At 37.6% G+C, this 12,988-nt stretch overlaps 1 protein-coding gene across 2 annotated transcripts in view; it reads left to right on the forward strand.

The window, feature by feature from the left end:
* Positions 1-324: 324 nt before the first annotated feature.
* Positions 325-12,988, forward strand: part of PIK3R4 (phosphoinositide-3-kinase regulatory subunit 4) — a 79,564-nt gene continuing 66,900 nt past the window's right edge. Inside the window, exons 1-4 of one of the 2 annotated variants that reach the window (XM_044252394.1) lie at positions 325-839; positions 1,622-2,398; positions 10,188-10,321; positions 12,010-12,592. In XM_044252394.1, the coding sequence (XP_044108329.1) occupies positions 1,666-2,398; positions 10,188-10,321; positions 12,010-12,592 (1,450 nt within the window). In that variant the 5' untranslated portion in view covers positions 325-839; positions 1,622-1,665. The remainder of the gene's footprint in view (positions 840-1,621; positions 2,399-10,187; positions 10,322-12,009; positions 12,593-12,988) is intronic. The other variant, XM_044252395.1, reaches the window with a different exon arrangement.

Below are 12,988 nucleotides of genomic sequence, written 5' to 3' on the forward strand. Positions count from 1 at the left end.
AGGTGTACTTTATAGTATGTAAATTATATCTCAATAAAGCTCCGAAAAAATTCACCTTGGGATATATTAACTTTCCTAAATAAAACTGGGAATTCTCTTAAAGAACCCCGTTCTGGGGATGCCAGAACGATAGACGTTTAGGGAACGTTAGAAAATCAGGATGGGAAAAAAATTGAGAGAACAATTTATTTCCTTCCTCCAGGTGCTTAGAATGAGGCCACGCCCTTCCTTCGTTTCCTAGCAACCAACTCCCGTGCCACTTGCTCTTTTCCTCAAAGCTTTCTCTGTCGTCACTTCCGCCCTATAAAAGGAAGTGAGGTCAGAGCCGGCAGCTTTCCCGGGAGTTCGCGTTTACGGTGTCAGCCTCAGCCGAAGAAGTGGTATTTTCCTGGAACTGGAAGCCTCCCGCTGTATCCGGGTCCCACCTGGCCGCCTGGTGGTGAGGCTCTAGAGGAGTATAGAGGTCTTTGAGGTTCCAGAGACCCGCGTGAGAGGAGGGTGAGGCCCGGGAACGCATGGCTCTCGGGGCAGAGTAGAGGACCTGCGGGGGCAACTCTCTGGGTATCTGGGCATCCCTTCAGCTTAGCTTCGTTTATCTACTGCGGCACCGGGAGTTTTTCACTTCTCCGCGGACCAGCTTGGTTTCTGGAAATTGGCACTTTTCGGCCTCGCTCCCCCAACGTCCCACCTGCTGCCTTTGAAGGAAGACCCCTCATACGGAAGGCTCGTCCAAGGCTCGCCGGGCTGCTGACTCTCAATCCCGCGCAGACCCAGAAGTGATCCGTCATGACCTCGGTGTGAGCTAGTGACCGACTTGTGACACTTTTCAGAGTCCTAGGGTAAATGTTTATATGTGCGCATGGTCGTGTGTGTATGAGTGTCTTTTTTATCCTGCACATTATGAGCTAGGAGAACCCTAGTGTGTTTAAAAGTGTGTTATTTTAGTTTACTTTTCTTTAACGTCTCTGTCATGGTTTCTTCCTTGTTCTTGCACGTCAAACAACTTTATGCCTTCTGTTAGCTGGAGGGAACTAGCACACGAATTAGGCTGGAAGGGCCCAGGAGTCACTGATTTAAAAAAAAAAATTTTTTTTTTTTAAAAATTTTGGCTTATTCTTTGAGGAGTTCAGTGACCTATTTGATTTAGGCGATTTTTAGTCCGTTTTAAGTTTTTATTTTTAATTATTATTACTTTTTAACAATTTTTTAAGTTTTTAATGTGTTTGTGTCTTACATCCAAGACCACAGGTTCTTCATGGACAAAGACTGTGTCATATAATACTGTTGTGACCCTCATAGTCCCAAGCACAATGCTGGACGCATAGTAAAGGCTCATTAATTTTTAAATTTAAATGGAAGAAAATACACATTCTAACATTTTCAACTTAATATTGAAGGGGTCTATTTAAATATGGTTCAGCTCTTGGAAAGGACAACATAAAATAACAAGATCTTTTTAGAGAAATGTGTTTAAAACTTAGAGGCTTCCTAGAAGACTAGATACAGTGCTTTCAGTGAAAGAGAAATATGGTGCATCTATCTTTTAGGAAGAGAATACATAAATAATCATGTTTCATTGCTTGTATCTTTTCTTCTTCTTTTTTTCTCTTTTTTAAAATAGGTATAGTATCCTGACTTACTGACCCAGAGGGGCTTGCTGACATTATGGGAAATCAGCTTGCTGGCATTGCTCCTTCCCAGATCCTTTCTGTGGAGAGTTATTTCTCAGACATCCATGATTTTGAATATGATAAGAGTCTGGGAAGTACTCGGTTTTTTAAAGTTGCTCGAGCAAAGCACCGAGAAGGCCTTGTGGTTGTGAAGGTCTTTGCAATTCAGGATCCCACATTGCCTTTAACCAGCTATAAACAAGAGCTGGAGGAACTGAAAATCAGGCTTCATTCTGCACAGAACTGTCTACCTTTTCAGAAAGCAGTAGAAAAAGCATCTGAGAAAGCAGCCATGCTCTTCAGGCAATATGTGCGAGACAACCTTTATGATCGCATCAGTACCCGTCCATTCTTAAATAACATTGAAAAGCGTTGGATTGCTTTCCAGATTCTGACAGCTGTGGACCAAGCACACAAATCTGGAGTCCGTCATGGGGACATCAAGACTGAGAATGTAATGGTCACCAGTTGGAATTGGGTCCTTCTAACTGATTTTGCTAGTTTTAAGCCCACTTACCTTCCAGAGGACAACCCAGCAGATTTCAACTATTTCTTTGACACTTCACGGAGGAGAACTTGCTATATTGCTCCTGAACGTTTTGTTGATGGTGGATTGTTTGCCACTGAGTTAGAATACATGAGGGATCCTTCAACTCCACTTGTAGACTTAAATAGTAATCAGAGAACAAGAGGAGAGTTGAAGAGGGCAATGGATATCTTTTCAGCAGGTATTTGAATTGGTCGAATTTGCCAAGGGGGGATGCGCATATATTTTAACTTGAAACATTGAATTGTAGCTTTTAGAAAATTCCATATGTTGAAAAATTACTTTCTTGGTATTTCATACACTATTATTCAGATAGATATAGCCGTCTTTCTTTGGACATGTTTAAGTGCCTAGGAAATGCAGAGTGGTTCATTTATTCAAATATTTCAGAAATATTTGAATTCTTCTGTATGTATTAGGCACTTTTTTTTTTAAAGTAAACTTTTTTTTTAAAAGTAAACCCAGTGTGGTGCTCAGACTCATGACTCACAATCAGAAGTTGCATGCTCTACCCACTGAACCAGCCAGGTATCCCAAGGCACTTTCTTTAGCTCTGGAGATGGATGGATAATTATGTCCCTCTTTTCAAGGTGTTTACATTTAATGGGGAGATGGATATGATAATGAAAAAGGACATTTCAATGCAGTGTGATTTGCTGTGGTGGTGATAAGCACAGGGTGGTGTTATAGGAGCATAAAAATACTAGTGTCCATGGTGTGGGTAGAGAGTCAGTAGCAGGAAAGGCCTCTTTATTGGAAGATGGTATAAATTTTTTAAAGATTTATTTTAGAGAGTGTGCTTGCTTTTAGAGGGAGAACATCTTCAAGCAGACTCCCCACTGGGCAGGGAGCTTGACATTGGGCTCAATCTCAAGACCCATGGGATAGAGCCTGACTTGAACTGAAACCAAGAGTCAGATGCTTAACTGACTGAGCCAGCCAGTCACCCAGATGATTTTAAGAGAACTGAAAGAAGATTGGGAGCTAACTATGGCAAAGGTAGCTTGTTTCAGGCACAGAGTGTTGCTTATACAAAGACTTGAACATCCAAGCACGAGGACATTTTAAGTAGTTTGTTATATCTGGAACATAGAGTGTAGAGTGTGAGGTAAGCAGGCCCCAGATCAGAAAGGGTCTGGCATGCCCATGCTACCTTACAGGGGCATTATCAGATATATATTTTAGATAAAAGCTGTAGCACGGAGAGTGGATAGCAGGGGAGCTATCTTATAGATGGGAAAAACAGCTAGAAGTAAACTGTCATAGTCAGAAAGGATAGGACCCTGACAAGCTTCAAGTTGTGATAGAATTGGAGGGGGAGTGGAATATAGAATACTTCAAAGATAATTAATAGGTAGAATTGTTAGGACTTGGTGATTGATTGGTAGGTGAAGTCAAGAACACTCCTTTCACCCCGGCGTGGGAAATTGGGTGGATTGGCAATGATGGTCACTGACATAAAAGAAACGGGGGAAGAACAAGTAAAGGGAGTGAGAAGATGATGAATTCTCTGTTAGGTATGTTGAGTTGAAGGTGTCTGGGGCATATCCAGGAGAAGACGTAAAATAGGCATTTGGTTATAAAGGTTTGTTGCAGAGAGAATTGGGATGGAGGTGGAGATTTCGTAGTTACCAGGAGATAGATAGTAATTGTGGCTAAGGGAATGAGTTTGTAACTAGGAAGAGTTTGTAAAAAAAGTGATTCCTAAGCTTTTTTGGGATCCCCTTAAAGATTTTGATGCAATCAGTGCCCTTCTTCTCTAGAAGAAAATACGATGCATTAATATACATTATTTCACATACCCAGACCACTTCAAGCCAGGCTACAGATTCTAAATTCTTTATGAACTTTTGGGAAGAAAATCGGCTGAAAATGGTATCCTGAAGAATAACCGTGTGAGCTCTGCATCAGTGCCATTTTTCATGAATTTTGCCAAGATTGGGTTTATCCCCCTGTAGGATTGCTGGAAAGAAAACGTAAATTGAGCTGTATTTTAGATTACGTAGGAAAAGTAACATAATTAATGAAGAAATGTATTTCATTGAGGGTAATGAACAAGAATTGTTACTACAAACCTGTCCATTGAGCTCACTAACCTGTGTCCCGAGATAATAATGAGGGATATTTTTTGATAAGCTAGGGTTATCCTCCAGGCTGTGTAAATAACAAGATTAGAAGTGTAATTCATCAGAGTTCTGACTTTTTTTGACCAGTGAATTTATCTAAATTTTTGGCAAACCATTTTTATTTTTAAAATTATGATTTTATGAATAGGATTCTTTAGCTTAGAAATTTAATCACTTTTTAATCTTGGGATCATTTATAGGCTTTTTTTTTTTTTTAAACTGAGGTATAGGGCGCCTGGGTGGCTCAGTGGGTTAAGCTGCTGCCTTCGGCTCAGGTCATGATCCCAGGGTCCTGGGATCGAGTCCCGCATCAGACTCTGCTCAGCAGGGAGCCTGCTTCCTCCTCTCTCTCTCTCTCTCTTCCTGCCTCTCTGCCTACTTGTGATCTCTCTGTCAAATAAATAAATAAAATCTTTAAAAAAAAAAATAAAATAAAATAAACTGAGGTATAATAGGCACATATTACATCCCTGTGACTTATTTATTTAATAACTGGAAGTTTGTTGGAGTTTTAAAATTTCAAGGGTCGATGCAAAGTTTATATTTATGCTTTCTGTGTGCATTATAGTTTCATAAACTTACTCATCTTTTTTTTTTTTTTTTTCCAAACCAGAGTCTACACCATAGAGGCCCTTTCATTTTTTTTGAAAGAGGTGGATGGGATCTGTCCACCTCTCCTAAGATTTGATGTAGGCTCTTTGGGTTTTGAATGTTACTTTTCTCCATCTTGATGGATATCCTTGGTTCCTGGCTGCTAGTTTTGGAGAAGGTATATATTCTCTGTCTCTGGTCATATAAGTGGGCAGGACCCTTTTCCTGGAGATCTTTCATTCATTTGCTTGACAAATATTGGAGTATTATCTGTTATGTATGAGACACTGTGTTGTTATATGTTGGGGGTACAGCTCTGAAAAAGACTGATGAAGTTTTTGCCCTTAAGGAGCTTATGTTCTAGTGGGGTAAAAAGAGAATAAACAAGGAAAGAAGTTTATTTTCGTGAGTGATAAGTGCTGTGATGGAGTTACGACTTTTAAGTGTTAGGACAAAGGTTGGTAGGAGACTACTTAAGATAAAATGGTCAGAGAAGACCTCTATGAGAAGGTGATATTTGAGCTGATACCTGAATTATAAGGACTTAGTGTTGATGAAGACACTTTGAACAGTATGTTCCATAGGGAAATATCACCTAATAACACCTTTTCCAGAACAATATTCTAAAAGTTGCAAGAAAAAAGTCCTATATTCATCTCTATTAGTTTGCTAACGCTGCCGTGACAAAATATCCCAGACTTGGTAACTTAAAGAAAAATTTATTTTCCCTCCATTCTGGAGGCTGAAGTCCAGGATCAAGGTGCCAGCAGGAGTCATTTCTCCTGAAACCATTCTTTCTGGGTTGCAGATGGCTGCCTTCTCACTGTGTCCTCACATGGTCTCTTCCTTGGTGCCCCTTCTTAAAAGGTCACGTATAATAATGGACGTATGACCTCATTTAACTTAAGTTACCTTTTTAAAGGCCTATCTCCTGTATTTAGTTAGGTCACAGGTACTGGGTGTTAGGGCTTAAATATATGAATTTGAGGGAAAGAAGAGAGATAATTCAGTCCATAACAAACCCCATTTAGTTGTAAATAGTTAAATGTTGCTATTTTTTTTCTGACTTTTTACGTGGAAATTATTTCATACTTAAACATTTTAAAAGCTTGCAGAAGAGAATCCCCAGATTCACTTGGTTTGCATTTTGCTCCACTTGATGTATCACCTATACATTCTTTTTGCACCCCAGCCCACCTCATGATTTTTTAATGATTAAATTACATATATTGTGGCCCTTTGCTTCTGAGTGCTTCAGTATATTTTCCCTAAGATCCTAGTATCTTACATAACTCTTACATAATTGTATGTTGCAGTTATCAACTGCAGCAACTTTAACATTGATAAAATAATTTACAGTTTTAATTCTAATTTTGTTTTTGACCCATTAATGTCCCTTACAACATTTTAACTGCTCCAGGACAGGACCCAGTCTAGGGTTTGGTATAGCATTTAGTTGTCCTCTCGCCTTAGCTTCCTTTGATGTGGAACATCTTCATAGCCTTTTTTTGTCATCATGACATTGACATTTTTTGAAGAATACTTCTCTCCTTAAATTTTTAAAAATAATTTTTGTACTTTTTATTTTAAGTGATAGAAGTTGCAAAAATAGTGAAGAATGCTTCTCCCAGTTTCCCTGCTAGTGATATCTTATATGACCAGTCTGACCTCAACATCTGGAATTGACAGTAGAGCCTTTATTGTTAACTAGATACAGACTTTATTCAGTTTTCACTGGCTTTCACCTGCATTGTGTGTGTGCAAGCGCACACATGTGCTCAAGCAGCTCACTCCACCCTTTTGTTTTTTCATAGAATGTACCTCATTCAGGGTTTGTCTGATTTCTCCTTTTGATTAAATTCAGGTTATTCATTCTCAGTGTACTGTATATGTGATGATGCATTTTCACAGTATCATATCTAGAGACATACGGTGTTTGTTGGTGATGTTAATTTTGATCACCTGGTCAAGGTCTTGCCTGATTATCCCCTCTCTAGTTACCTTCTGTTTTTTTAATCTCTCGCAACTAATAAGGAGCCTGTGGGAAGAAACTTTTAAGACCATGCAAATACCCTGTCAGTCATCACAACTTCCTTCCTGATTTGGCATTCATTGCTGATTCTTGCCTGATGGTTGCAAATGATGATTTTCCAACTTTAGTACTTCCTCCACATTCACCAGAAGGCCCTCAGCATTCTGGCATACTCAAGTGTTCTCTCTTTCCCCTCATTTTTTTCTTTTAATTTATTATTGGTAACTTACTCATTTTTGCACCCAGTTTGTCAGTATTTTTTGGAGGATTTTTGTGCCTATATTCATCAGGTAAATTGGTCTGTAGTTTTCTTTTCTTGTGATATCTTTGTCTGGTTTGGTATCAGGGTAATTTTGAATGAGTTGACAAGTGTTCCCTCTTCTATTTCTTTGGGACAATTTGTGAAGGATTATTAAGTATTTTAACATTTGATAGACTGAAGCCTCTGTTAAGTGTTAGGCTTTTCTTTTGTGGAATGTTTATTTTTAATTCTGTTTCTTTACTTATGAGGTCTATTCAGATTTTCTGTTCTTTTTAAGTCAGCTTTGGTAATCTGTGTCTTTCTAGTAATCTGTCCATTTCATTTAGGTTATCTAATTTGTGGGCATACAGTTGTTCAAAATACAGTTCTTTTTCGTTTCTGTAAGGTTGGTGGTGTGTCTCTTTTTTCATACTTTAATTTAGTAGTTTGAGACATCTGTCTTCTTAGTAGGAGCCTGTCAATTTTGTTGAGCTTTTCAAAGCACCAATCTTTGAGTTTGTCGATATTCTCTATTGTGTTTTATTCTCCGTTTCACAGATTTCCATGCCAGTCTTTATTATTCCTTTCCTTCTGTTTGCTTTGCTTTTAGTTTACTTTTCTTGTTTCTTAAGGTTAAGGTTAGGTTATTGTCCTGCACTCTTTTAAAATACAGGTGTTTAGGGACGCCTGGGTGGCTCAGTTGGTTAAGCAGCTGCCTTCGGCTCAGGTCATGATCCCAGCGTCCTGGGATCGAGTCCCACATCGGGCTCCTTGCTCGGCAGGGAGCCTGCTTCTCCCTCTGCCTCTGCCTGCCTCTCTGTCTGCCTGTGCTCGCTCGCTCTCCCTCTCTGACAAATAAATAAATAAAATCTTTAAAAAAAAAAAAATAAAATACAGGTGTTTATAGTTACACATTTCCTCTCAACACTGTCCTAGTTGCATCCCATACGTTTTATATGTTGTGTTTCCTTTTTCATTAATCGCAAAGTAATTTTCAAATTCCGTTTGATACATTGGTTATTTAGGAGTGTGTTGTTTAATTTCTACATAATTGTGAATTTTTCAAGCTTTCTATGTTACTGATTTCTTATTCCATTATGGCTTGAAGGACTTGATTTGTATGATTTCATTCCTTTTAAACTTACTGAGGCTTGTTCTATGGCTTAGCATATGATCTAACCTGGGAATTGTTCCATATGTACCTGAGAAGAATTTGTATTTTGCTGTTGTTGGGTGGAGTGTTCTTTTGATGTCTGTGTTAGATCCAGTTGGTTTGTAATGTTGGTCTGGTTTTCTATTTTCTTCTTGCTTATGATATTTCTAATAGTTATTTTAAGTCTTTTATTCTAAAACTTGACACAGATTGGTAGAGATTAATTTAAGAACTTTATTATGTGTTAGGAACTGTTTTAGTTCTTGTAAATTATTGAGCAAAATTAGGTGAAAATCCCTTCCTCATGAAGTTTGCATTCTAGTGGGTATACTAGATGGTAAAGAAAAAAAATACATGATATATTTAATTTGGCAGTTGGTGCTATGGGGAAAAAATAGCAGAGAAAGGGAAAAGGGAATATGCAGAGGAATAGGCAAGAAGAATGGGGTAGTTGTAGTTTTGGGGCTTGCAATTTTAAACTGGATAGTTTACATAACTGCTAATATCCTAAATTACATTTGATGAAGGATCTTAAGGAGGTGGAGGTATAGGTGGACATTTGAGGGAGTAGCATTCTAGGTAGAGAGGCCAGCAGATGCAGAGGCTATGAGCTAAGGTTATTTAAGGATCTCTGTAAGACTTGTGAAACGCAGGTGTGCCTGGGTGGGTTAGATGGTTGAGTGTTTGATTCTTTATTTCAGCTCAGGTTATGATCTCAGAGTCATGATATCAAGCCCCACAGAGGGCTCCACATTGAGTTTGGACCCTGCTTAAGATTCTCTCTCTCCCTCTGCCACCCTACATCCCACATACGCGAACACTCTTTCTCTTTCTCTCTGTCTTAGAAAAAATACTTGTGAAATGCAGGTCATACAATGATGCAGTGAGACTGCTTTGTCCTTTTTGGAGTGTAGATAGATTTTTTGTATTCCCTGTTTGAAGATTATGTGAGTGCCTAATGATTTGGTTATCTTTCCTTTTTCTATTCTTACACCTATACTTCATAGCATTCTTCACACATTTGTTCACTGGTTTATTTTATGTCTGTCTTCCTAGAATGAAAGCTTGATGAGGGCAAGGATTTTATCTATGATATGCACTGCTAGTGTCTAGTGTATAGTAGACACCTAATAACTTTTAGTTTGATAATGAATAAATGAGTTGTCAGATAATGACTTTTCAATTCCTTATGGACTTAATTTCTAAAGTAAGTCCATACTTAAAAAAAATTACCTTTCTTGTAACTTGTATTCTATCTCTAAATATATGTATGTATATATTATATGCAAACATATTCATTTTATTTTTTTTAATTTTTTATTTTTTTAAGATTTTTATTTATTAATCAGAGAGAGAGGGCGAGAGAGCAAGCACAGGCAGACAGAATGGCAGGCAGAGCAGAAGGAGAAGCAGGCTCCCTGCTGAGCAAGGAACCCGATGCGGGACTTGATCCCAGGATGCTGGGATCATGACCTGAGCCGAAGGCAGCTGCTTAACCAACTGAGCCACCCAGGCGTCCCAACATATTCATTTTAAATTCGAGAAATAGGAAGTAATTTTATTTGATTTTTTTTTTTTAAGATGGAGAGATAGTCCGTGGGATTCTTTTGACTTTACACTTTCAGAAACTGAAAGGCAACAGAAACTGATAAGGCAATAGACATTTTCCTTGTTTTGCGTGATCATAGTTGTATGTTGCATTAAAATTTTTAATTCAGTTTACTTTGGGCTTTTCATTTTGAGTTTTGTGAATTCTCTTAATGCTTCATCTGTATTAAAGGTATCTTACATTGCATTTGTAATGGAATTATATCTGTTATTTTGCAGGTTGTGTTATAGCTGAGCTTTTTACAGAAGGTGTACCACTGTTTGATCTCTCTCAACTTCTGGCTTATAGAAATGGACAGTTTTTCCCGGAACAAGTGCTAAATAAAATTGAAGATTGCAGTATCAGAGAATTGGTAACTATGCTAGAAGTCTTCTCCATTAGGTTTTAATAGAATTGTGTTTTCACTTTTGCATTAGACAGCTCTCTGGAATTTTATGCATCTGGAACAAAGAAATAAAGCCCCATAGACAATTATGAACAACCTTTTTAAATTTACTTTGTTAGGGAGAAGTGTATAATACTTTACCTCTTTCAGGCACAGAGCTCATTTGATTAAATTTTATATGTATATAAAACATGCATAATGTTATACATACACACACGTCTTCAGCTCTGCTTTGGACAGGTTTGGGAGGAAGTAAAGTGGTGCTTGGAGATTAGAGATATGTCTAGAATAGTAAGAAATCAAGAAGACTTATCTAAAATGAAAGAGACAGGAAATGTCAACTTGAATATAATACAGTAGTATAGGGCCATTTCATATAGAAACAGCTCGTTTGGTATGTCTCTCTTAAGGCTGTTCTGGATGGAAGGCTATAGAATCACTAATTAGTATAGCAGAAGAGAAGTGAGGAATTTTGTGGGAGGTCACATAAGCCAAAAATCCACCTTACTGTTTGAGGGGATCTTTATTTAAAGTCCATCAATACAGTAACTGATGGCTTTAAAGATGATGACTCTCAGTCATGGAAAGTTGTAGTATATTAAAATATTCTATAATAAAGTAGGGAAATATAGAATACATTTTAATTTCTCTTATAAACATTTAATTTATTTAAATATTAAAAAATAAGATATTTTAGAGGAAGCCAGTTTAGCTCATGTTCGGTGAACTGTGCACTAGTTGGTGTACCTGGCTGTTCTGTCTTTGGGTATGGCACTCATTTGTCATGTTACATTGGCTAAGGGACTTCTTGAATTTGGGCCTGTATTTTCTTAACTATGGAAGGAGTGAATCTGATGAATCTTTAAGGCTTAATCTGAATGTAAAAGGAATTCTATTTAAGTCACTTCTGGTATTTATAGTGCATATGAATCCTTGCAAGTTCAATGGTAGGTGCCTATTTGGAATATAAACAGAAAACTCAAATAACTAGATATATTTTTATGATATTTTAAGTATTTAAATAATGACTGATTGACTCTGAAGATGTAGGAAAAATTAAACTATGCTCTGTTGAAAGAAAATTAGTTCCCTAAGATGTCATAAAACATATAATAAGTTTGAGTTAGGTACATTTCCTTTCTAGGGTTTGTAGGATTTAACATCTCTTCCACTACTTGAGAAGTTTAAACCACTGATCCCCATTTTGACTAGATCCTAGAACTACACTTAAACCATGTATTCCCTTGGACTTGTAGTATTAAGACTCTAAATCAGAACTCTGATATGTATATGGATTTTAGTGGTACTGTGATTCTTTTCAGAAGTGTGTGTAATTTTATATGTAAAAATTGTGTGTATACAATTTTTTTCTGGAGAAATATCTCTTTATGTGTCTGGGCCATTTGTAATACTATATAATATTACAATATAATTTGTAATTACTATATAATTTCCTGTTGCTTTGTAGGATGGTAGTAGAGTCCCATATTGCTTGTAGTCAGGTTCTGAAAGTAGCTTGAAAGGTGAAGATTGAGAAGAGTCGGAGTTACCTCAAAAATTCTTTATGACATGTTTAAGTTGCCCTTGTAGCTTTCATCTGATTTAACCTGCTGTTCTCAAATCTATTTTTTACTCCTTTTCTCCCCTTGGTGTAGGTAACTCAGATGATTCACCGTGAGCCAGATAAACGTTTAGGGGCAGAAGATTACCTAAAGCAGCAGCGTGGCAATGCCTTTCCTGAAATATTTTACACATTCCTTCAGCCCTACATGGCCCAGTTTGCCAAGGAAACATTTCTTTCTGCAGATGAGCGCATTCTGGTTATACGGAAGGATTTGGGCAACATTATTCACAATCTCTGTGGACATGATCTGCCAGAAAAAGCAGAAGGAGAGCCTAAGGAAAATGGGCTGGTTATCTTGGTGTCTGTTATAACATCCTGTCTGCAGACCCTTAAATACTGTGATTCCAAACTTGCTGCTTTGGAACTTATTCTCCATTTGGCCCCAAAATTAAGTGTAGAAATTCTTTTGGATCGTATTACTCCGTATCTTTTACATTTCAGCAATGACTCTGTTCCTCGAGTGAGGGCTGAAGCCTTGAGGACGTTGACCAAAGTTCTTGCTCTTGTCAAAGAGGTTCCTCGCAATGATGTCAATATCTATCCGGAATATATTCTGCCAGGCATAGCCCACTTAGCCCAAGATGATGCTACTATTGTTAGACTAGCCTATGCTGGTAAGAACTTATTGTCCAAGTAATAGCTGCTCATATTTTTGAAGTTAGTGACTATAATATCTGTTTCTCTGATTTTTGGGGGGAATTCTGAGAGTGAATTATAGTCCTTAAACTATTTGTGTACATTTTGATAATTTTCACAAGTGATCTGTCTATCCCTGGGACTCAACTTTTGGTTGTACTCATTTTTGAAGTGATCAGAATTATCAAGTGAAAAATACGTAATATAGAATCCTATGATTTTACTGAGTATACTACATTTAATTTGGAGTGAGACTAATGTTTACAAGTATGCTCTGATTGAGTGTGTTTAGGTCTTTGTAAAGTTTCTCTGAATAGACATGCTAATTTGAAGATCAGCTTTAGGATACAAGTCTTTTGCTGTTCAAAAAGATG

Source organism: Neovison vison, chromosome 6 (genome assembly GCF_020171115.1).
Source record: "Neovison vison isolate M4711 chromosome 6, ASM_NN_V1, whole genome shotgun sequence".
Lineage (NCBI taxonomy): Eukaryota > Metazoa > Chordata > Mammalia > Carnivora > Mustelidae > Neogale > Neogale vison.